This window comes from Calliphora vicina, chromosome 5 (genome assembly GCF_958450345.1).
Source record: "Calliphora vicina chromosome 5, idCalVici1.1, whole genome shotgun sequence".
Taxonomy (NCBI): domain Eukaryota; kingdom Metazoa; phylum Arthropoda; class Insecta; order Diptera; family Calliphoridae; genus Calliphora; species Calliphora vicina.
In genome coordinates, this window is record NC_088784.1 from 25,189,299 (window position 1) to 25,214,727 (window position 25,429).

Sequence of the window (25,429 nt, forward strand, 5' to 3'; positions counted from 1 at the left end):
AGAAATTTCTATAATTATTCGATTAATTTATACGAATAATCGGATAAATATTTATTCGAATAATCGGTTAATTAAAATTTGGAAATTTTCTACAAGTTTTTAATTATGTTTAGAAAACTTATTAATTTACGTAAATATGCATTTTATAAGTTAATTTCTGTAATTATCCGATTAAATTTAATCGATTATTCGACTAATTATATTATCTAAATTCATTAAAAATTTTAATTTTTATTTCTAAAATATTGTAGCGCTTCAAACTTGTTCAACAAATTAAAATTTTAAAAATTATTCGTTAAATTAATCGATTAATCGTACAAAATTTATTTACAAATCCCATAAATCTTTAATAATCTATTAACTAACCACTTAAATACATTTTTTGTGGAAAATATGATATATAAATATTTATTCGTTTAATTTATTCGAATAATCGGTTAATTAAAATTTCGAAATTTTATAACTTTTTTTAAATTATTGTCACAAAACTTAACAATTTACTTAAACATGTCTTTAAAAACTTAAATTTCTTTAAATATTCGTTAAATTTATTCGATTAATCGAATAATTATATAATCTAAAAGCTTTAAAAATTTCATTATTATTTCTAAAATAATATAACGCTTCAAATTTGTCCAAATAAAATTAAAATAATTATTCGTTCAAATTAATCGATTAATCGTATAAATTTTATTTAAAAGTTCCATAAATATTTAACAATCCAATAACTAACCATTTAAATAAATTTTTTTGGTGAAAATTTGAAATATAAATATTTATTCGTTTAATTTATTCGACTAATCGATTAATTAAAACTGGACAATTTTCTAAAAATTTTACATTATTTTGAGAAAACTTAACAATTTACTTAAATATGTCCATGAAAAGTGAAATTTCTATAATTATTCGGTTAATTTATTCGAATAATTGGATAAATATTTATTCGAATATTCTTGTAATTATTAAATTCACTTAAATATGTTTTTAGAAAGTTAAATTTCTTTAATTATTCTTTCAATTTAATCGATTATTCGAATAATATTAATGTCTAAATTCTTTGAAATGTATTTTAATTAATTCCAAACAATTTTAGAACTTCAAACATGTCAAAAAAAAATTTAAATTTGAAAAATTATTCGGTTAAATTAATCGATTAATCGGATTAATTTTTTTTTAAAATTTCATAATTTATTAACTACATAATTAATTGTTTGGGAAAAACATGATATATAAATATTTATTCGTTTAATTTATTCGAATAATCGGTTAATTAAAATTTGGAAATTTTCTAAAATTTTTTAATTATTTCTAGAAAAATTTACAATTTAATTCAATATATCCTTAAAAAGTGAAATTTCCTTAATTATTCGTTAAATTTAATCGATTATTCGAATAATTATATTTCCTAAATTCTTTAAAATTAGTTTTAATCATTACCAAAATAAACTGGAACCTGAAAATGATTATCAAAAATCATTATTCGAATAAATCAATAGATTTATTTCTAATATCCTAAGCAATTACAAATTATTGGACCCTTATAAGTCTCTTAAATATGATATTGGTACCACATGGACATAGTCCTTTATTCGATTCTCCATAGTTTTTGTAAAATCCCCCCAATTTGTACACAATTATATATCTTTTTTACCTTTTAAATAAAGAAATATAAATCTCTTTAAACACAGGAAATGAACCTCAAAACATACGTAGTTCACGAAGCAAAACTTGCTTGGTAGACATAATTTTGTCACGTGCATTTTGGGTTAAAAACATAAATCTTATGAGTTTTTTTTTCTTCTTACATTTTGCCTTGTTAGCTTTCTCTGCCAACATAATTGGAAAAAAGTCTAACTGTCTAGGTTTAGATTTGGAAAAAAAAAATGAAACGAAACGAAGAAAAAAAAAACCATACAAATATGCAAATATTGTTATATTTACTTACTAGTATGTACTTTAAATTACATACATTTGTACATTTGTAGGAATATATTTATGTATAAGGAGTTAAAAATACTTACATATGATGCTTAAACGTGCTGGAGGTGAGGCCTGACGTGCTCCACTTGCCACATTTGTGGCAATACAAACATAATCGCCAGCATCACTGTCCCGACTAACCGAATCTATATGTAAATCGGAGCCATTTTGATAGATACGGGAAGTGTTGGTGAGTAAGTGGCCTGGAAAATAGAAAAAAATATAAAAATCAGCATTTATTTAAATTCTCCTTATTATAACTATCAGTTTAATCAAGTATTAAAACTTATTTTCCACTTACCATTCAAAGTCCATGAGTATATCAAACCCCTAGTGGGCGTGGCATGACAATTGAAATCCACAAAATCTCCCTCAGCTATAGTTTGACTTTGGGGTAAGGTCAAGAATCTGGAGGAAGATTCCGCCACACAAAATGCTAAAAAGAAAGATAAACAACAACAGCAAAAATTATAAAAAACAGTCACACATTTAATATAAAAAAAAAAACAGAAAAAACTCGTAAGTAATAAAAAGAAAAAGGAACAAACAAAAAAAAGCCTTTTTTGCCTTAACTAAAAATGCTGGGCAAATAATTATTTAATGGCAATCACACGTTACGCTACGCTATATTAAGGTGGGTTGTAATCAACAACATCATCGACATCATCTGTACACAGCATCTTCAACATCTCATGGTCATCATCAGACCGAATAAGGAAGAAAAAAAAAAACATATTTCTCCATAGCAAGAAGTTGACTGTAAAAATGTTGGTAGATGCTGTATGATGTTCATCATATTGATGTTGTTGTTTAGTGGAGCCAAATATTGAAGCTTTTAAAGGAGAGTGGACTCAAAAGTTCTCATAATGATATACATATATGATATATAAGAAAAAATTAACTGTAACTTACAGAATATTAAAAAATAATTAATAATTATTCGTTAAAATTAATCGATTAATCGGATAAATTTTGTTTAAAAATTCCATAGATCTTCAATAATAATTAAATTGACATTTTATTTGGAAAACATGAAATTTAAATAATTATTCGTTAAATTTATTCGAATAATCGGTTAATTTAAATGTGTAAATTTTCTACAAATTTTTCATTATTACAAAAATACATAGAAATTTATTTAAATAAAGTTTTTAAATGTAAAATTTTTACAATTATTCGTTAAATTTAATCGATTAATCGAGTAATAATATGGTCTAAATTCTTTAAAAATTAACACAATATTTTTCAAAATATACTTGAACTAGAAAATCATGCCCAAAAGAAAATTTTCATAATTATTCGTTTAAATTAATCGATTAATCGAATAAATTTTATTTACAAAATCTATAGATCTCGAATAATCAACCACTTAATTACATTTTAGAACTTGAAAATTAAGTCCAAATGTAAAATTTTAACAATTATTCTTTAAATTTAATCGATTAATCGAATAATAATATTGTCTAAGTTCTTTAAAATGTATCTAAATTCTTCTCAATATAAACTAGAACTTGAAAACTAAGCAAAAAACAAAGTTTTTATAATTATTCGATTATAAAATAATTATTCGTTAAATTTATTCGAATAATCCGGTAATTTAAAAATGTAAATTTTCTAAAAAATTGTTTTTATTACGAGAAAACATAGCAAATTACTTAAATATGACTTTGAAAGGTAAAATTCTTACAATTATTCGTTAAATTTAATCGATTAATCGAATAATAATATTGTCCAAATGCTTTAAAAATTAACACAATCTTTTTCAAAATATACTTGAACTAGAAAATCTTGCCCAAAAGAAAATTTGTATAATTATTCGTTTAAATTAATCGATTAATCGAATAAATTTTATTTACAAAATGCATAGATCTCCAAAAATCAACCATTTAAATGCATTTTAGAACAAGAAAATTATGTCCAAAAGAAATTTTTATAATTATTCGTTTAAATTAATCGATTAATCGGATAAATTTTGGATTCAAATTCTATAAATCTGAAATAATCAAATAATCAACCAATTGAGTGCATTTTATTGGGAAAATAAGAAATTTAAATAATTATTCGATAAATTTATTCGAATAATCGGGTAAATAAAATGTGTAAATTTTCTAAAAAAATTTAATTATTTTTAGAAAACATAACAATCTACTTAAATATGGCTTTTGAAAAGTAAACTTTTTACAATTATTCGTTAAATTTTATCGATTAATCGAATAATACTGTTGTATAAATTCTTTAAAATTTATCTAAATCCTTCTCAATATAAACTAGAACTTGAAAATTATACCCAAAAGATTTTTTTTATAATTATTCGTTTAAATTAATCGATTAATCGAATAAATTTTATTTACAAAATGCATAGATCTCCAAAAATCAACCATTTAAAGCATTTTAGAACATGAAAATTCTGTCCAAAAGGAAATTTTTTTAATTATTCGTTAAATTTAATCGATTAATCGTATAATAAAATTGTCTAAATTCTTTGAAATTTACCTTATTCCTTCTCAAAATAAACTATAACTTGAAAATTAAGCACAAAACTAAATTTTTATAATTATTCGATTAAATTAATCGAATAAATTTTATTTAAAAATTACATAAACCTCTCATTATCAATTAATTAAAATTTTAAATGCATTTTATGGGAAAAACAAAAAAAAATTAAATAATTATTCGTTAATTTATTCGAATAATAACGCAATTTAATCGAATAATTAAAAATATATTCCAAAAATGTTTAACTATAACAAAAAAAACTTAAATATTTAATTAAATATGGCTTTGAAAAGTAAAATTTTATCAATTATTCGTTAAAATTAATCGATTAATCGAATAAAATTATTGTTTAAATTATTTAAAATTTATCTTAATCCTTCTCAAAATAAACTAGAACTTGAAAACTAGTTCCAAGAGAATTTTTTTTATAATTATTCGTTTCAATTAATCGATTAATCTTTCAAATAATATTTAAAAATTTCATAAATCTCCCATTATTAATTAATTATATTCTTATATATATTTTATTTGGAAAACATGAAATTTAAATAATTATTCGTTGAATTTATTCGATTAATCGGGTAATTTAAAAATGTAAATTTTCTAAAAAAATTGTGTTTATTACAAGAAAATTTAACAATTTACTTAGATATGGCTTTAAAAAGTTAAATTTACATAATTATTCGTTAAATTTAATCGATTAATCGAATAATTATATTGTCAAAAGTCTTTAAAATGTATCTTTATCGTTAAAAAAAATCTTAAGTTTGAAAATTAGTAACAAGTGACCATTTTTAATAATTATTCGAGTAATTTAATCGATTAATCGTTTAAATTTTATTTACAAATTTCATAAATCTCCCATAATCAATTAATTATATACATAAATATATTTTATTGGGAATACAAAAAATTAAAATAATTATTCGTTTAATTTACTCGAATAATCGGTTCATTAAAAAGTGCAAATTTTCTAAAAAAATTTAATTATTTTTAGAAAACTTAACAATTTACTTAAATATAGCATTAAAAAGTATAATTTCTATAATTATTCGTTTAAAAGTAATCGATTAATCGGATAAATTTTATTTTTAAATTCCATAAAACTCTCGTTTTTCAAACATATTTTATTTTGGAAAACATGAACTTCAAATAATTATTCGATTAATTTATTCGAATAAATTATTCGAGTAATCGGTTCATTAAAATTTATAAAATTTCTAAAAATTTTCACAATTTACTTAATTATGTCTTTAAAAAGTTGAATTTCTGTAATTATTCGTTAAATTTAATCGATTAATCGTATAATTATATTGTTTAAATTCATTAAACTTGATCAAAATTCTTTCCAAAACAAACTGGAACTTAGAAATGATTCGGTTAAATTTTATTTTAATATTTATAGGTTTTTCTATAGAAAGACTTTTGGATTGCCTTCGTAGTCCATATTTAAGCGTACTAGTTCTTAAAACATTACAATTCATCATGGCCATTGATTAAAACTCCACACATTTAGGCATTTATGGGTATATTTAAAACAAACCCTAAATGTACAAAAAAACTAAAACTGAAAAACACAAAAATCCAAGCAAATGGTGGAGAATGGCAAAAAAAGCTGAGAGAAAAAACTACTCATACATATTGAACTGTTCATGCATAAAGAATCGATTTAACCATTAACTTCTTATGGTCCTTTGGATGTAGCATATCAACTCAATGACTAACTAACTGGCTGACTGACTAGCAGGCTCACGGACGGGCAAAACTAACTCAGCATTTCTACCCAGAAATATTTGACTACAAAAAAAAACTAAAGGCAGTCAGACAGACTCACATGCTTTTAGCACAGCAAAAAAAATATTCGACAAACTTTAAGACACATCAAACAAAGCAAAAAAACCAAGACAAATATTTAGTAAATAAAAAAATTACAAAACAGATAGAGAGTGAGAAAGAAAGACAGCCAGACCGCCTGACAAACCAACCAACCCAGCAACTTTTCTGCTGACAATATGACACACGTACTACAGCTACGCTTAAGTTAAAGCCAGTTTAGAGTAAACTGTGAGATCCACCATATTCATACGTCCGACCGACCGACCTCTTTTAAGGAATTCACTAATTCAGCGAAATTCCTTGTGTCTTTTTCATCTTCATATTTACATTGTGGTAGTTGTAGTTGTTGTTGCTGTTACTGGTGTTATTTCGGTTTCTGTTCATTATTTTCTCTGGGTTATGCCAGCAACAAAAAAAAATAAGAAGAAAAAAACTTCTTCGAAAACCAGCAAATGTGTGAAGACTAAAAGCACATTCAGGAATACATAACTAGGAGTACGAGAGCCAGTACATTTGTATGTAGGGAGATATAATGATAGGGTTTATTATGCTGACACGTCAAGTTCGACGTCAAAAATGTTTTTAAAAGCGAAGATAGAGAAAAAGAAACAACTGAGAAATGATAAGCAAAGATATAGAAATTGTAAGCAAGTCAAAACGACTTAAGGGGAGCCCTTCTACAAAAACTTATTTAGGAAATATCGAAACAAATTGTATATTGTAAATGTTTTCTATAGAAAACTCGAAATATCTCAAATTTTTCTACAGAAATTTACTTCCAAAGAAAATTTAAAAAAATTATTCGTTAAATTTAATCGATTAATCGTTTAAATTTTATTTACAAATGCCATAAATATCTTATAAACAATTAGTAAACTATTTAAATACATTTTCTTGGGATATCGTGAGATTTAAATAATTATTCGTTTAATTTATTCGAATAATCGGTTCATTAAAATGTAAAAATTTTTCACAAATTTTTAGTTATAGCAAGAAAACTTAAAAATTTACTTAAATATGTCATTAAAAACTGAAATATCTAAATTTATTCGTTAAGTTTAATCGATTAAATTAAGCGAATAATTTTTTAAAATTTTTTTTAAATAAACTATTTAGTACATTTGATTTGGAAAACATGAAATTTCAAAAATTATTCGATTAATTTATTCGAATAATCGGTTCATTAAAATGTAAAAATTTTCCACAAATTTTTAATTATAGCAAGAAAACTTAAAAATTTACTTAAATATGTCATTAAAAACTGAAATATCTAAATTTATTCGTTAAGTTTAATCGATTAAATTAAGCGAATAATTTTTAAATTTTTTTTTTTTAAATATTTTTCAAGATCTAAATTATTTTGGGAAGGGCTAGAAAAATTTAAAATTTATTTAACCGATTATTCGACTAAATTAATCGAGTAATTATTTGAATTTCATGTTTTCCAAATAAAATATATTTAAATGGTTAAATAATTGATTTTTGGTGATTTATAGAATTTTAAAATAACAATTTTGCAATTTTTTCAGTATAATTATTCGATTAATCGTTTACATTTAACGAATAATTATACAAATTTAGCTTTTTTATGTATTATTAAAGTAAATTGTTAAGGTTACTTGTAATTATAAACAAATTTAATAAAATGTGCACATTTAGTTAACCGATTATTCGAATAAATTAATCGAATAATTTTTTAAATTTCATGTTCTCCACATAAAATATATTTAAATGGTTAATTAATTGATTTCTGGAAATTTAAAGAATTTTAAAATAAATTTTTTCAGATTTTTTCAATATAATTATTCGATTAATCGTTTACATTTAGCGAATAATTATAAAAATTAAGGTTTTAATTAATTATTAAAGAAAATTGTTAAGATTTCTTGTTATAATTAAAAATTTGTAGAAAATTTACACATTTAGTTAGCCGATTATTCGAATAAGTTAATCGAATAATTATTTAAATTTCTTGTTTTCCAAATAAAACATATTTAAATGCTTAATTAAGTGATTACTGGAGATTTAACTTCGTTTACTTTTAACGAATAATTATATAAATTTAGCTTTTTAATGTATTATTGAAGTAAATTGTTTAGGTTTCTTGTAATAATAAAAAAAATTGTAGAAAATTTAAACATTTAGTTGAACGATTAATCGTATAAAATAATCGAATAATTATTTAAATTTCATGTTTTCCACATAAAATGTATATAAATGGTTAATTAATTGATTTGGGGGAGATTTAAAGAATTTTAAAATAAATTTTTTCAGATTTTTTCAATATAATTATTCGATTAATCGTTTACATTTAACGAATAATTATAAAAATTAAGCTTTTTAATTAATTATTAAAGTAAATTGTTAAGGTTTCTTGTTATAATTAAAAATTTGTAGAAAATTTACATATTTTGTTAGCCGATTATTCGAATAAGTTAATCGAATAATTATTTAAATTTCATGTTTTCCAAACAAAATATATTTAAATGGTTAACTAATTGATTATTGGAGATTTAAAGAATTTTAAAATAAAATTTGTCCGATTTTTTTATAAAATTATTCGATTAATCGTTTACATTTAACGAATAATTATAGAAATTTAGCTTTTTTATGTATTATTAAAGTAAATTGTTAAGGTTACTTGTAATTATAAAAAGTTTTAGAAAATGTACACATTTAGTTAGCCGATTATTCGAATAAATTAATCGAATAATAATTTAAATTTCATGTTTTCCAAAAAAAATGTATTTAAATGGTTAATTAATTGATTACTGGAGATATAAAGAATTTTAAAATAAAATTTTTTCCATTTTTTATATAATTATTCGATTAATCGTTTACTTTTAACGAATAATTATAGAAATTTAACTTTTTAATGTGTTATTGAAGTAAATTGTTTAGGTTTCTTGTAATAATACAAAATTTGTAAAAAATTTACACATTTAGTTAGCCGATTATTCGAATAAGTTAATCGAGTAATTATTTAAATTTCATGTTTTCCAAATAAAATATATTTAAATGCTTAATTAATTGATTTCTGGAAATGTAAAGAATTTTAAAATAAATTTTTTCAGATTTTTTCAATATAATTATTCGATTAATCGTTTACAGAAATTTAGCTTTTTATGTATTATTAAAGTAAATTGTTAAGGTTACTTGTAATTATAAAATTTTTTAGAAAATGTACACATTTAGTTAGCCGATTATTCGAATAAATTAATCGAATAATTATTTAAATTTCATGTTTTCCAAATGAAATATATTTAAATTGTTAATTAATTGATTACCGGAGATTTAAAGAATTTTAAAACAAAATTTTTTCGATTTTTTTAATATAATTGTTCGATTAATCGTTTACATTTAACGAATAATTATAGAAATTTAACATTTTAGTGCCATATTAAAATAATTATCATTTCTTGTAGTAATAACAAATTGTAAGAAAATTACACATTTTAATTAGCCGATTATTCGATTAAATTAATCGAATAATTTTTTTTATTTTCCCAATAAAATGTATTTAAATAGTAAATTATAGAAAAATGGAAATATCGTAAATATTTCAATATAAAAACCTTTAATTTTGATGTCAAAATTTTAATATCTCATAGTTTTTCTATGTCAAGGTTTGACAGTCCTGTTTACTTTACAAAGTTTTCAATTAATTCCTTACTTTCCACAAACAAAGTTTCTATCTTTTTAGAAAAAAAATGTCTTTCAAAGCAAGTAATTTTAAAGTACAACGTCCTCCTCAAACTTATAGCAAATGGACATTTGTCTACTACTTCTGCTCTTATCCTATGAAAAGCATAAAGAGAATCCCAAAAAACAACACAAAATATTTTAGTTTAATTACAACAAAAGCCACTAGTCGTTAATATCCTTTACAAAACTGAAAAGAAATAATAACTATGAATTTCTCTTTCATAATTTCCAGTCCCTTTTTGGTAACAAACAACTGTTTGCTCATCCCTGCTTAAAAAGATTATGGCCATTTACTTATTAACTTATTTGTGAAATGAAATGTTTGAAAAAAAAACCCAGAAAAACAGTAGCAAAAACCACCCCTCTTTGTGAAAATGTATAAAAACACATGAATGACTGATGAAATCAGCATAATTATGCTGTTAAAAAGTGATAGTTTTTGTGTCATACTTGAGACACAAACTACTTGGGAAATCTGCCGCTTCCTTCTCTTTAGTCTAGATTTACGCATTTCAAAACAAAAATGTGTATTCCTTGTTACACATGAATGTGTGTCCTTTGTTTTTCCTGGAAATTCAGTGTTAGTCCTTTGTAACAATTGTTACAATTCAATTTTCATGGTCTACAGGATTCCTATAGTGCAAATTATCTTTCTGTGCGTTTTATTTTAGTTTAATTTTTAGTCATTATGAGTTTTTTTTTTTGGTATTTGTTTGAAGTAGTTCTCAAGTATTTCCACATTGTTATTCAATTGTTTTGCTTGCAAAATGCTGCTCTTTATGATCTCAAGTACCTACACACAGTAGATTATTACTACTATTATACCTAGTCCTTGGCTTGTTTATAATTGGTGCTATAACGTTGCTACCATAGAGAGAGGGAGTGAGAGAGAGAGCTAGTGCTTCAAAATATTGGTAATTGAGAAACATTGTGTGTGTAAATCTTTGAATTATTAAAAAGCTATTTTGGAGAATTGGAAAAATGTGTATTAAATCTTTAACAATATTTCAATTTTCAATTCTTGGAATTCTGTTAATGAGAGCACTGATAGATCTATGATTCGGGAACGACATCAAAACTACGAACGAATGTTTGTTGCTAGTTTTGTCTATGTTATTAGGAGACAATTTAAGGTGGCAATGTAACAAATGGATCTTTAACTACATTCGAATGCTTAGTTTGTGTTTATTCTCTAATAGATTTGCAATAATTTGCCTGTAATCGTTACTCTTTGTATTGGAACTATCAAAGTTTTTTAATACCTCTTACGTTGTATGCCTTCCATATTTAAGAGACCAACAATTATGCCTTAGCGTACACACATCCCCAAACATCGGATCGCAACGCAAATAAGTCTCCTGGTCCAGATGGCATACCAGTCCTGGTCTCGAATCAGTGCTCTTCGACGTTAACTCGTTCATTAACTAACCTTTTCAGCAGTTCATACCGAGCTTTCCGCGACGTATTTCCAATATGTTGGAAGGTTGCTAAAGTTACGGAGAGTATGGTAAACTACCATCTGGTGAAATATTTGGAGTCCAACAATTTAATTAATGGCTTTCGTAGAGGATGCTCTAGCCTTCCTATCGGAAAGTAAAGTGGTGGCTCTAGATATTTCCAAGGCATTCGATAGAGTGTGGCATGGTGCGATAAATGCGATCTTAATAAACGAGTTCAAGATCAATTCAGGTGCAAGACTCCCTTCTTTCTCCTAATCTATTCCATAATTTTCTAAACGACCTTCTACGTCAAACTTCTAACCTATCTATTCTTTTATAGATGACAGCAACATTTTCCAGTCATATTCATTCAGTTATAGGCCAAGCTTGTCGAAGATTGGGGCAATGAGGCAAAACATAAATGATTTCCTTAATCGGGACCTTGTGATAATCTCTGAAGTGTTGCATGTTGACACAAAAATGAACGACAGACCATGGCGCTTCATCTGTATTTATGGATGGTGTAAATATTGTGGATTCAGACGCTGATTTTCTGTGCATATGAATACAATGTGATGTCCGCTGGTCTAAATATATTTCGAAAGTGTCGAAAGAAGCATTAAAGTGTCACGGTTTTGTGAAACGGTGTAGGAATAACTTCACTCCGGCCCATACATGAGAGGAGATCAGATCCTCCCATGTATGGGCCGGTGCTTCAAAGTCTATTTTGGAGCTTCTCGATCGCGTACAGGGCGAAGGTGACAGTAAGGTATCCAACTCTATTGATTCGATACTAAAATGGAATAAGTTCTGATAAAATTAGGGATCTTGTTCCTGAAACCCGCAAATTTTTATGTAATACACGTTTTCCATGAACAACACATCACTTTGTGGTGGTTTGGATAGTAGTCCGCACATCACACTTATGTGGAAAAAAGTTATCGCTAAAGTCTTTCTTGTCTCTTTCATTGTAGGAAAGTTCAAATCGAATATCTACAAAAACTACTCCCTCTATCCTCCCTGCCACAACCTTTTTTTCCAGTACCAACATAATGCTTTGCATGAGTAGGGGTCATCCCCTGGGTACAGGTCCATGAAGAAAATAAACCTAAAAATAACGAGATTCAAATGCCTCTCCAATAGATTCAAATTGTGATCAAGGAAATTAATGATTATGGAAGCTGCAAATAGAAGCTTCCATGATTATTAAACATATTAAGAAGTCGTCGTCATTCATCTATTAATCTTCTTCATCTTATTCTTCGACAGAAACTATTTCTTGGGTTTTAGAAAAGATTTTTCTTTGATTGTTTGGAGGAAATCCTGATAAAAAAAAATCGATCTTCAAAGACGAATTCTAGTGCTTTGGACCTTCATGAACCGTCATTTAACTTTTGGTTTAGAAGCAATGTCACTCTAACAATCATTATTTCGCTTATTTTTATTGCTCTTTCTATTAGACTTCCACTGTTGTCATCCTTCATTAACCTTCTATTATTCTCCTTCAAACATGAAAAATCAAAGAAATCTAATCTGAAGACGGCAGCCGATTACAGTTAATGAAAAAATACAGAAGGAAATATTCAATGAAGATCTACATTCGGCCACTCTCTTTGTTGTAATTCACAAAACTATTTGCAATAATTCAAGCAACATAAGCTGTAAAGCAGAGATTTTTTTGGATCAGATATTAGAAGATTTCTAAAGGAAGACCAAATAACTTCAAAAAATATATATCGCACCCGGATGTAGTACGAATGATGACGAGGATAAAATTTATTTTGGATTTCATCCCAGAAGTTGCTGCAGTTTTTGTACGACCATATATTAAAAGGTTGATGTAGGAGCCCCAAATAACTTCATTAAATGTTTGTCTGTTCAATATTCAGTTCGAATGTCGTATACGTTCTTCATTATCTTATTTACTGTCTTTGAATAACGACGAATATCGATTTCTTCCATCGATATAGTGGTTTTTGTACGACCAGATATTAGAAGATTAATATAGGAGTACCAAATAACTTAATTTAATGTTATCACTCCCGGATGCAGTACGAAGGTCGTATATGTTCTTCATTCCTTCTTCATCGTCTTCGATGACGACAAAGCTCGATTTATTCTTCAGGTTAAGCAACACAAGCATCAAAGTTGTGGTGTTTGTGGGACCAGACATTAAATGCTTGATGTAAAAGGTTATATCCTAGGAAGTTTTGAACAATATGCTTGAATTTTCCTAAACCAGTGTTCCAGGAAAACTGTCCCTACATTAATTTTCAAATATTTAAACCGACATAAACAGAAATTGTCACAGGGAAATATGGGATATACTTTTATCAAACAATTAAAATAGTTATAAAATAAATCCTGATGAAAGTTTCGCTTTATTTCTTTGATCTGAAAAAAAGAGAAGCTGAAGCACACCGAAGCTTATGGCGAATGATTTGTGATTTTGACACGGAAGTCAAATATTGAAAATTTGTAGGCCAAGATTTGGAGGCATTACTCCAGGAAGACTGTTGTAAAACTCAACAAGAGCTTGCTAAATCATTGGGACCCACTCAAGTAGCAATTTCAAAACTTTTGCGAGCAACAGGATTCATCCAAAAGCAGAGATGATTTTTGCGGTTCAGAAGTGGTGATTTTAACACGGAAGACAAAGACTGAAAGTTTGAAGGCCAAGAATTGGAGGCATTACTCCATGAATATTGTTGTCAAACTCAACAAGAGCTTGCAAAATCATTTGGAGCTACTCAAGCAGCAATTTCAAAACTTTTGCAAGCAACAGGATTCATCCAAAAGCAGAGAAATTGGGTACCATACTGAGAGACCTCGGAAGACAATTTTTATGTATGATATGCTGCTTGAATGCTATAAAATAAAATCTTTTTTGCATCGAATCATTACTTGTGATGAAAAATGGATCCATCACAATAACCCGAGGCGTAAGAAATTGTATGTGAAGCCCAGCCAACCACACGAATCGTTAACAAAGCCAAATATTCATGGCGCTAACATAATTCTCTGTATTTGGTGGGACCAAACGGGTCCTATCTATTACGAGCGGCTGAAATCTGGCCACCCCTTTACATGGAGGGAACCTGTACAGAACGCAACTGATTCGTTTGAAGCGAATATTCGCCGAAAACTCAGAACCCCCAAATATGCCGAAATTGGCTTGATTCGTTCTTTGCCTCAAGAGAATCGGCACCAAAAGGGTCCTTTCTATTATGAGCTGCTTAAATCTAACCAGAATATGGAATATCCAAATGCAACTGTTTCGTTTGAAGCGAGCATTGGCCGAAAAACGCTCAGAATATGCAGAGAGACTTGAAACCGTAATATTCCATCATAACAATGCTCGGCCATATGTTGCAATACCTGTTAAAAAGTATTTAGAATGATGTATTGGGGAAATTTTGCCTCACCCCCCTTTTAGTCCAGACCTTGCCACGTCCGACTACTATTTGGTTCAAGGACACGCTTCACTGTTGAACAGAGTATACGATATTGGCTTAATTCGATCTTGGCCTTAAAAAAAATCGACATCAAACGGGTCTTATATATTATGAGCTGCTAAAATCTGGCCAGATCATCACAGGGAACCTGTACCGAACGCAACTGATTCATTTGAAGCGATCATTCTCCGAAAAACACTCAGAATATGCGAGCAGACATGAAACCGTAATATTCCATCATGACAACGCTAGGCCATATGCTGCAATATCTCTTAAAAAGTATTAAGCATGAAGTGGTTGAGAAGTAGTCCAGACCGTGCCCCGTCCGTTTACAATTTCTTTCGATCGATGCAAAACGATCTCTCTGGGATACGATTCACTTCAAAAAAGAGTATCCGAAATTGGCTTGACTTGTTCTTGGTCTCACGAGAATCGCCACCAAAAGGGTCCTATCAATTATGAGCCGCTGAAATCTGGCCAGACCATCACAGGGTACCTATACCGAATGCAACTAATTAGTTTGAAGCGAACACTGGCCGAAAAATGCCCACTATATGCGGCCAGACATGAAACTATAATATTCCATCATACCAATGCAATAGATATTAAAAAACTATTTAGAAATAAGAGGTTGAGAAATTTTGCCTCAATAGCCTTATAGTTCAGACTTTAACCAATCTGAATACTATTTGTTTCGATCGATGCAGACCGCTCTCCTGGCATAAGCTTCACTTTGGAATAGAGTATCCGGCTTATATAGAGTATTGGCTTGATTCGTTCTTGGCCTCAAAAGATGAGCAGTTCTATTGGCTCGGAATCCATATGTTGCCAGAAAGATGGAAAAAGGTCATAGCTAACAATGGTTAAAACTTTAAATAGATTTATATAAACGCTCTCTCTGGAATACGCTTCAATTCAGAACTGAGTATCCGAAATTGGCTGGTTTCGTTTTTGGCCTCAAAAGATGAGCTGTTATTTTAGCTCGGAATCCATATGTTGCCAGAATGATGAGTAAAGGTCATAGCTGATAATGACCAATACTTTGAATAAATTTATATTGTACGAATGTCTCAGAATAAAAGCTAAAATTTCGGAATAACATCCCATTTTTAAGTATTTTTTTCCAAAAACTTTTTTTACTATCTGAATTTTCATACATATTTATTTACATAATTAAATCTATTTTACTTACTTTGCAAACTCAAGATTAAAAGCCAACCAGCCATTAACCAAGATATGTAGACATCCATGTTGATTTTCGTTTAATCCTTTTTTTAAAGTAAATTTCCAAACTTGGCAATTAAAATCCTTTTGTTTATAGATAGATTCAAAATGAATTAAAACTCCTCTTAATAATCCTTAAGCATATCTCTTCGTAAATATTTGTTCAAAATGTGTTAAAAATATTTTCAGCAAATATGACAGACAGCCAGCCAGCAGGTAAAGAGTTTTCTGTTTTTCAATAATTATAATGATTATTTTGTCTGCGCAAATTTATAGCAGATTTTATAAAATGCACTTTTCTTATGAGTTGTCGGGAAGAGATGAGTGATGGAGCTGAAGCAGGAGCTGGAGTTGTAAATGCAAACAATTTGAATTTATGTCTGGCAGACAGTAATATTTTTTCTTTCACTTTTTTTCTTGTAAAACACTGTTCCTTTACATTACTTTTGTATTATTATTTTATGTACCTTTACTCCGGCTAAAGGTTTTTTATTTGTTATCGGGCTACAACTTTTTTTTCAAAAAAAAGAGTGTAAACATTTGTAGGTATGTTTGTTATAATGTTGGAGTATTTATTTTCACTTAATATTAATTGATATTTGGATAGTTATAAAAAAAGGAAAGGAAAAACCTTATTCATACACAATTTTCTATCTTTTAAAGCCGGTGTATTGGAAAAAACGTTTTTTTTAATCATTTAATGCAGCAATTGGCTACACTGCTTTCTACACACAGCCAAACACACTCACTGTTAATGAACGCACTCACTTATTGTCCGTCTATGGATCCGTGTCTGTCTCTGACAGATCCCTGTGTGTTTATGTTATAGATGTGTGTTGTTGTTATTATTATTTTTTTTGCCTTTTTTATGTTGGTGTCATAAACTTCAAAGGCAGCTATAAAAAAAATAAATGTTTAAGTAAATATTACTTTAATGCACATTTTATCTATAGATTGTAGTACCACCAACCATGCACCTTTCCATTAATGTATTTTTATAGCGTTTGTAGAATTCTCTTTTCTTTCTTTAAAACCTTTAAATTTTATGGTCTTTCAACAAAGTTTTATGATTTCACACATTTTTTTATTTATTAATATCATAAACACAATAATGATTAATGTATTTTTAAACTTCCTTTTTTAAATCCCAACAAAAATATCTTTAGTTTAGACAGACAATTTTAAGTTTTGCTTTTATTTAGCCAGCCATATTTTGTTGTTTTTGCTTTTATCCTTTTTAATACATAAAACATACACTTTTTTATTAAAGATTTTTTTTTTACTTCGTTTTTTTTCAATTCTTATTTATATTTATTGTATATACAATATGCTGCCTCTTCTTCTTTTTTCTTGTTTTGTATTTGTGCTTCACTTATACACACACACAAACACTTAGTTTAATTAAAACCGTACACATTAAATCTTCCGTTAGTTACAACCGCTTACTAAGAACCAACAACGAGAACTAATGAAAGAATCAAACTGCATCATGTTAAACCCTCTCAGTTTACTGTAATAAACACACAAACACACACACACACTCAGCCAACCGAACTCACGCACAAACTCTCTTTTACACACGAACATACTCACATACATTCGTACTCACGGTGACTAACAGGAAAAAAAGCCGGTTCTTTATTTACGAATGCAGCAACAGGAAAAACGGGGCTACCAGATTTACAAACATGTTGAAGATTAGAGTAAAACAGTTTTCTATAGAAATTTCACTTTAAAAGTAACTTTTCTATATAAATATGACTACAATAGACTCTTTTCTATAGAAATATGTATTTTAAACAATATTTTGTATAGAATATTGTTTTTTTCACAAAATTTTCTATAGAAAAAGGACTTCTACAGACAATTTTCTATAGAAAAGTGTCTTCTACAGACAATTTTCTATAGAAAAGTGTCTTCTACAGACAATTTTCTATAGAAAAGTGTCTTCTACAGACAATTTTCTATAGAAAAGTGTCTTCTACAGACAATTTTCTATAGAAAAGTGTCTTCTACAGACAATTTTCTATAGAAAAGTGTCTTCTACAGACAATTTTCTATAGAAAAGTGTCTTCTACAGACAATTTTCTATAGAAAAGTGTCTTCTACAGACAATTTTCTATAGAAAAGTGTCTTCTACAGACAATTTTCTATAGAAAAGTGTCTTCTACAGACAATTTTCTATAGAAAAGTGTCTTCTACAGACAATTTTCTATAGAAAAGTGTCTTCTACAGACAATTTTCTATAGAAAAGTGTCTTCTACAGACAATTTTCTAAAGAAAAGAGTCTTCTACAGACAATTTTCTAAAGAAAAGTGTCTTCTACAGACAATTTTCTAAAGAAAAGTGTCTTCTACAGACAATTTTCTAAAGAAAAGTGTCTTCTACAGACAATTTTCTAAAGAAAGTGTCTTCTACAGACAATTTTCTATAGAAAAGTGTCTTCTACAGACAATTTTCTATAGAAAAGTGTCTTATATAGAAAATTTTCTATAGAAAAGTGTCTTCTATAGACAATTTTCTATAGAAAAGTGTCTTCTATAGACAATTTTCTATAGAAAAGTGTCTTCTATAGACAATTTTCTATAGAAAAGTGTCTTCTATAGACAATTTTCTATAGAAAAGTGTCTTCTACAGACAATTTTCTATAGAAAAGTGACACAATTTTCTATAGGAAAGTTTCTTCTACAGACACTTTTCTATAGGAAAGTTTCTTCTACAGACAATTTTCTATAGAAAAGTTACTTCTACAGACAATTTTCTATAGAAAAGTGTCTTCGATAGACAATTTTCTATAGAAAAGTGTCTTCTATAGACAATTTTCTATAGAAAAGTGTCTTCTATAGACAATTTTCTATAGAAAAGTGTCTTCTATAGACAATTTTCTATAGAAAAGTGTCTTCTATAGACAATTTTCTATAGAAAAGTGTCTTCTATAGACAATTTTCTATAGAAAAGTGTCTTCTATAGACAATTTTCTATAGAAAAGTGTCTTCTATAGACAATTTTCTATAGAAAAGTGTCTTCTATAGACAATTTTCTATAGAAAAGTGTCTTCTATAGACAATTTTCTATAGAAAAGTGTCTTCTATAGACAATTTTCTATAGAAAAGTGTCTTCTATAGACAATTTTCTATAGAAAAGTGTCTTCTACAGACAATTTTCTATAGAAAAGTGACACAATTTTCTATAGGAAAGTTTCTTCTACAGACAATTTTCTATAGGAAAGTTTCTTCTACAGACAATTTTCTATAGGAAAGTTTCTTCTACAGACAATTTTCTATAGAAAAGTTACTTCTACAGACAATTTTCTATAGAAAAGTGTCTTCTACAGACAATTTTCTATAGAAAAGTTACTTCTACAGACAATTTTCTATAGAAAAGTGTCTTCGATAGACAATTTTCTATAGAAAAGTGTCTTCTATAGACAATTTTCTATAGAAAAGTGTCTTCGATAGACAATTTTCTATAGAAAAGTGTCTTCGATAGACAATTTTCTATAGAAAAGTGTCTTCTATAGACAATTTTCTATAGAAAAGTGTCTTCTATAGACAATTTTCTATAGAAAAGTGTCTTCTATAGACAATTTTCTATAGAAAAGTGTCTTCTATAGACAATTTTCTAATGAAAAGTGTCTTCTATAGACAATTTTCTATAGAAAAGTGTCTTCTGTAGACAATTTTCTATAGAAAAGTGTCTTCTGTAGACAATTTTCTATAGAAAAGTGTCTTCTATAGACAATTTTCTATAGAAAAGTGTCTTCTATAGACAATTTTCTATAGAAAAGTGTCTTCTATAGACAATTTTCTATAGAAAAGTGTCTTCTATAGACAATTTTCTATAGAAAAGTGTCTTCTATAGACAATTTTCTATAGAAAAGTGTCTTCTACAGACAATTTTCTATAGAAAAGTGTCTTCTATAGACAATTTTCTATAGAAAAGTGTCTTCTATAGACAATTTTCTATAGAAAAGTGTCTTCTATAGACAATTTTCTATAGAAAAGTGTCTTCTATAGACAATTTTCTATAGAAAAGTGTCTTCTATAGACAATTTTCTATAGAAAAGTGTCTTCTATAGACAATTTTCTATAGAAAAGTGTCTTCTATAGACAATTTTCTATAGAAAAGTGTCTTCTATAGACAATTTTCTATAGAAAAGTGTCTTCTATAGACAATTTTCTATAGAAAAGTGTCTTCTATAGACAATTTTCTATAGAAAAGTGTCTTCTATAGACAATTTTCTATAGAAAAGTGTCTTCTATAGACAATTTTCTATAGAAAAGTGTCTTCTATAGACAATTTTCTATAGAAAAGTGTCTTCTATAGACAATTTTCTATAGAAAAGTGTCTTCTATAGACAATTTTCTATAGAAAAGTGTCTTCTATAGACAATTTTCTATAGAAAAGTGTCTTCTATAGACAATTTTCTATAGAAAAGTGTCTTCTATAGACAATTTTCTATAGAAAAGTGTCTTCTATAGACAATTTTCTATAGAAAAGTGTCTTCTATAGACAATTTTCTATAGAAAAGTGTCTTCTATAGACAATTTTCTATAGAAAAGTGTCTTCTATAGACAATTTTCTATAGAAAAGTGTCTTCTATAGACAATTTTCTATAGAAAAGTGTCTTCTATAGACAATTTTCTATAGAAAAGTGTCTTCTATAGACAATTTTCTATAGAAAAGTGTCTTCTATAGACAATTTTCTATAGAAAAGTGTCTTCTACAGACAATTTTCTATAGAAAAGTGTCTTCTACAGACAATTTTCTATAGAAAAGTGACACAATTTTCTATAGGAAAGTTTCTTCTACAGACAATTTTCTATAGGAAAGTTTCTTCTACAGACAATTTTCTATAGGAAAGTTTCTTCTACAGACAATTTTCTATAGAAAAGTTACTTCTACAGACAATTTTCTATAGAAAAGTGTCTTCTACAGACAATTTTCTATAGAAAAGTTACTTCTACAGACAATTTTCTATAGAAAAGTGTCTTCGATAGACAATTTTCTATAGAAAAGTGTCTTCTATAGACAATTTTCTATAGAAAAGTGTCTTCGATAGACAATTTTCTATAGAAAAGTGTCTTCGATAGACAATTTTCTATAGAAAAGTGTCTTCTATAGACAATTTTCTATAGAAAAGTGTCTTCTATAGACAATTTTCTATAGAAAAGTGTCTTCTATAGACAATTTTCTATAGAAAAGTGTCTTCTATAGACAATTTTCTATAGAAAAGTGTCTTCTATAGACAATTTTCTATAGAAAAGTGTCTTCTATAGACAATTTTCTATAGAAAAGTGTCTTCTGTAGACAATTTTCTATAGAAAAGTGTCTTCTGTAGACAATTTTCTATAGAAAAGTGTCTTCTGTAGACAATTTTCTATAGAAAAGTGTCTTCTATAGACAATTTTCTATAGAAAAGTGTCTTCTATAGACAATTTTCTATAGAAAAGTGTCTTCTATAGACAATTTTCTATAGAAAAGTGTCTTCTATAGACAATTTTCTATAGAAAAGTGTCTTCTATAGACAATTTTCTATAGAAAAGTGTCTTCTATAGACAATTTTCTATAGAAAAGTGTCTTCTACAGACAATTTTCTATAGAAAAGTGTCTTCTATAGACAATTTTCTATAGAAAAGTGTCTTCTATAGACAATTTTCTATAGAAAAGTGTCTTCTATAGACAATTTTCTATAGAAAAGTGTCTTCTATAGACAATTTTCTATAGAAAAGTGTCTTCTATAGACAATTTTCTATAGAAAAGTGTCTTCTATAGACAATTTTCTATAGAAAAGTGTCTTCTATAGACAATTTTCTATAGAAAAGTGTCTTCTATAGACAATTTTCTATAGAAAAGTGTCTTCTATAGACAATTTTCTATAGAAAAGTGTCTTCTATAGACAATTTTCTATAGAAAAGTGTCTTCTATAGACAATTTTCTATAGAAAAGTGTCTTCTATAGACAATTTTCTATAGAAAAGTGTCTTCTATAGACAATTTTCTATAGAAAAGTGTCTTCTATAGACAATTTTCTATAGAAAAGTGTCTTCTATAGACAATTTTCTATAGAAAAGTGTCTTCTATAGACAATTTTCTATAGAAAAGTGTCTTCTATAGACAATTTTCTATAGAAAAGTGTCTTCTATAGACAATTTTCTATAGAAAAGTGTCTTCTATAGACAATTTTCTATAGAAAAGTGTCTTCTATAGACAATTTTCTATAGAAAAGTGTCTTCTATAGACAATTTTCTATAGAAAAGTGTCTTCTATAGACAATTTTCTATAGAAAAGTGTCTTCTATAGACAATTTTCTATAGAAAAGTGTCTTCTATAGACAATTTTCTATAGAAAAGTGTCTTCTATAGACAATTTTCTATAGAAAAGTGTCTTCTATAGACAATTTTCTATAGAAAAGTGTCTTCTATAGACAATTTTCTATAGAAAAGTGTCTTCTATAGACAATTTTCTATAGAAAAGTGTCTTCTATAGACAATTTTCTATAGAAAAGTGTCTTCTATAGACAATTTTCTATAGAAAAGTGTCTTCTATAGACAATTTTCTATAGAAAAGTGTCTTCTATAGACAATTTTCTATAGAAAAGTGTCTTCTATAGACAATTTTCTATAGAAAAGTGTCTTCTATAGACAATTTTCTATAGAAAAGTGTCTTCTATAGACAATTTTCTATAGAAAAGTGTCTTCTATAGACAATTTTCTATAGAAAAGTGTCTTCTATAGACAATTTTCTATAGAAAAGTGTCTTCTATAGACAATTTTCTATAGAAAAGTGTCTTCTATAGACAATTTTCTATAGAAAAGTGTCTTCTATAGACAATTTTCTATAGAAAAGTGTCTTCTATAGACAATTTTCTATAGAAAAGTGTCTTCTATAGACAATTTTCTATAGAAAAGTGTCTTCTATAGACAATTTTCTATAGAAAAGTGTCTTCTATAGACAATTTTCTATAGAAAAGTGTCTTCTATAGACAATTTTCTATAGAAAAGTGTCTTCTATAGACAATTTTCTATAGAAAAGTGTCTTCTATAGACAATTTTCTATAGAAAAGTGTCTTCTATAGACAATTTTCTATAGAAAAGTGTCTTCTATAGACAATTTTCTATAGAAAAGTGTCTTCTATAGACAATTTTCTATAGAAAAGTGTCTTCTATAGACAATTTTCTATAGAAAAGTGTCTTCTATAGACAATTTTCTATAGAAAAGTGTCTTCTATAGACAATTTTCTATAGAAAAGTGTCTTCTATAGACAATTTTCTATAGAAAAGTGTCTTCTATAGACAATTTTCTATAGAAAAGTGTCTTCTATAGACAATTTTCTATAGAAAAGTGTCTTCTATAGACAATTTTCTATAGAAAAGTGTCTTCTATAGACAATTTTCTATAGAAAAGTGTCTTCTATAGACAATTTTCTATAGAAAAGTGTCTTCTACAGACAATTTTCTATAGAAAAGTGTCTTCTACAGACAATTTTCTATAGAAAAGTGTCTTCTACAGACAATTTTCTATAGAAAAGTGTCTTCTACAGACAATTTTCTATAGAAAAGTGTCTTCTACAGACAATTTTCTATAGAAAAGTGTCTTCTACAGACAATTTTCTATAGAAAAGTGTCTTCTACAGACAATTTTCTATAGAAAAGTGTCTTCTACAGACAATTTTCTATAGAAAAGTGTCTTCTACAGACAATTTTCTATAGAAAAGTGTCTTCATTCACAGATACTTTTCACAGATACTCTTCTATAGAATAAAGACACTTTTAAAATTTGAAACTAAAATCCTTTTATTTGCATTCAGCGATTTTTCTGCCAAAAATCACCAAACTATCTTGAACTCTGGCCACAAAGTATGCAACATAAATACTTTGTTCTCTCTCTTTCTAAAACTCTCCCCTGCTTTATTTCAAAACATAAATTGAGAGTTTGTAAATGTTTAAAATAAAATGCTCTCACTCCCGTTAGGTTCCTGTTATTCCCATTAACTTCATCTTTTTGTTCGCAAGAATCTCAAGTCATTGAAAGGTGTAAAAACGGCCACTGTTAAATTCAAATAAGATTTTCGAAATGGCGACTCTCTTATGGAAACTTTAAATAAAAAGTGGATTTATTTTTAATAATTTGTTTAACGATTGTTTATAATATTATGGTATGTGTGTGTGAAGAACATTTATCTCCTTCGTCTATGGGATTTTTTAGTTTTGTTGTTTATAATAAAAATATATTAGTATTTATTTCTCATAAACAAAACCAGGATCATGTTCTTTTATTTTATTTTTATTACTATTACTTGTTTTTTGTAGTTTTGTATGGAATTTGTTTTGTAGCAAGTACCTATCTTTCCTTTGGATTTTGATATGTGTTTTTTTAGATTTTTATAAGTTCTTTTTATTTTCTTTACTTCCGAAATTTACAACCGCATCTAGAATAAATATACAATGAAAACTAAAACACAGGCAAAACTAAAACTGTTTAAGATCAGTAGCGTAGCTAGGGAGACTTGAAATTGAGAAATGGTCGTTCGAATAATCAGGATTTGAAATGGAATTGAACTGAATTTGAGAATAATATTGAGATAGAAATAATCGTTTATAATGAGAAAATTAAATTGAAGCACAGCAAAAGATCAGTTTTGATCAATTTAGATAAATGTGATTTCACGATCCGAAATGAAAACCTTTGTATTTCCAGCAATGAATTTAAAAACAATTCTACTCACCACCAAAATTTAACAGCAATAATAATGCGTAACTGACCGAATATTAAATAAAGGTTGCTAAACAGATCATTGGGAATATATATTTTTGAAGAAAATAGATTTTAAAGGGACCCCTCCTTCTCTCTGCCATCGACTTCAAGCTGAATTTACTCTCCACTAAAATTTAGTAGAAGTTGGAATAAAATTAGTTGAATCCAGAATAGTACCTCTAAAATTTATAAAATATTGATCAAAACCTTGTAAACTGATCATAGAGAATCACTTCCTTTAAATATTATTTAATAAAAACCCCTTCCTTCTTCATTTCCCCTCCTTTTCACCACATCCCTGCAATAATATATACATCGAAATGAAAAGTAAGCAAAACAATTTACTTAAAATTTTAACGATTCTCATTTCATTTTATTTCGTTGTTATTGCGGGTGGCAATGACGATCATGATGATGCTGCTGTTGTTGCCTCTACTAATACCAGCAATAATAAAGCTAATCATCATCGTGAGCAGCAGCAGCATGATCATTTATTTGATCTTGCAACAAAAAGTGTGCATACAATTACTCGTACTAA

General features: G+C 27.3%; 1 protein-coding gene across 1 annotated transcript in view; it reads right to left on the bottom strand.

The window, feature by feature from the left end:
• The window catches only part of otk (off-track), a 58,218-nt gene extending 42,001 nt beyond the window's left edge, over nucleotides 1-16,217 (bottom strand). Inside the window, exons 1-3 of the mRNA XM_065512453.1 lie at nucleotides 16,104-16,217; nucleotides 2,282-2,416; nucleotides 2,022-2,183 (exon numbers count right to left, since the gene is read on the bottom strand). Of these exons, the coding sequence (XP_065368525.1) occupies nucleotides 2,022-2,183; nucleotides 2,282-2,416; nucleotides 16,104-16,161 (355 nt within the window). The 5' untranslated portion in view covers nucleotides 16,162-16,217. The remainder of the gene's footprint in view (nucleotides 1-2,021; nucleotides 2,184-2,281; nucleotides 2,417-16,103) is intronic.
• Nucleotides 16,218-25,429: the final 9,212 nt, after the last annotated feature.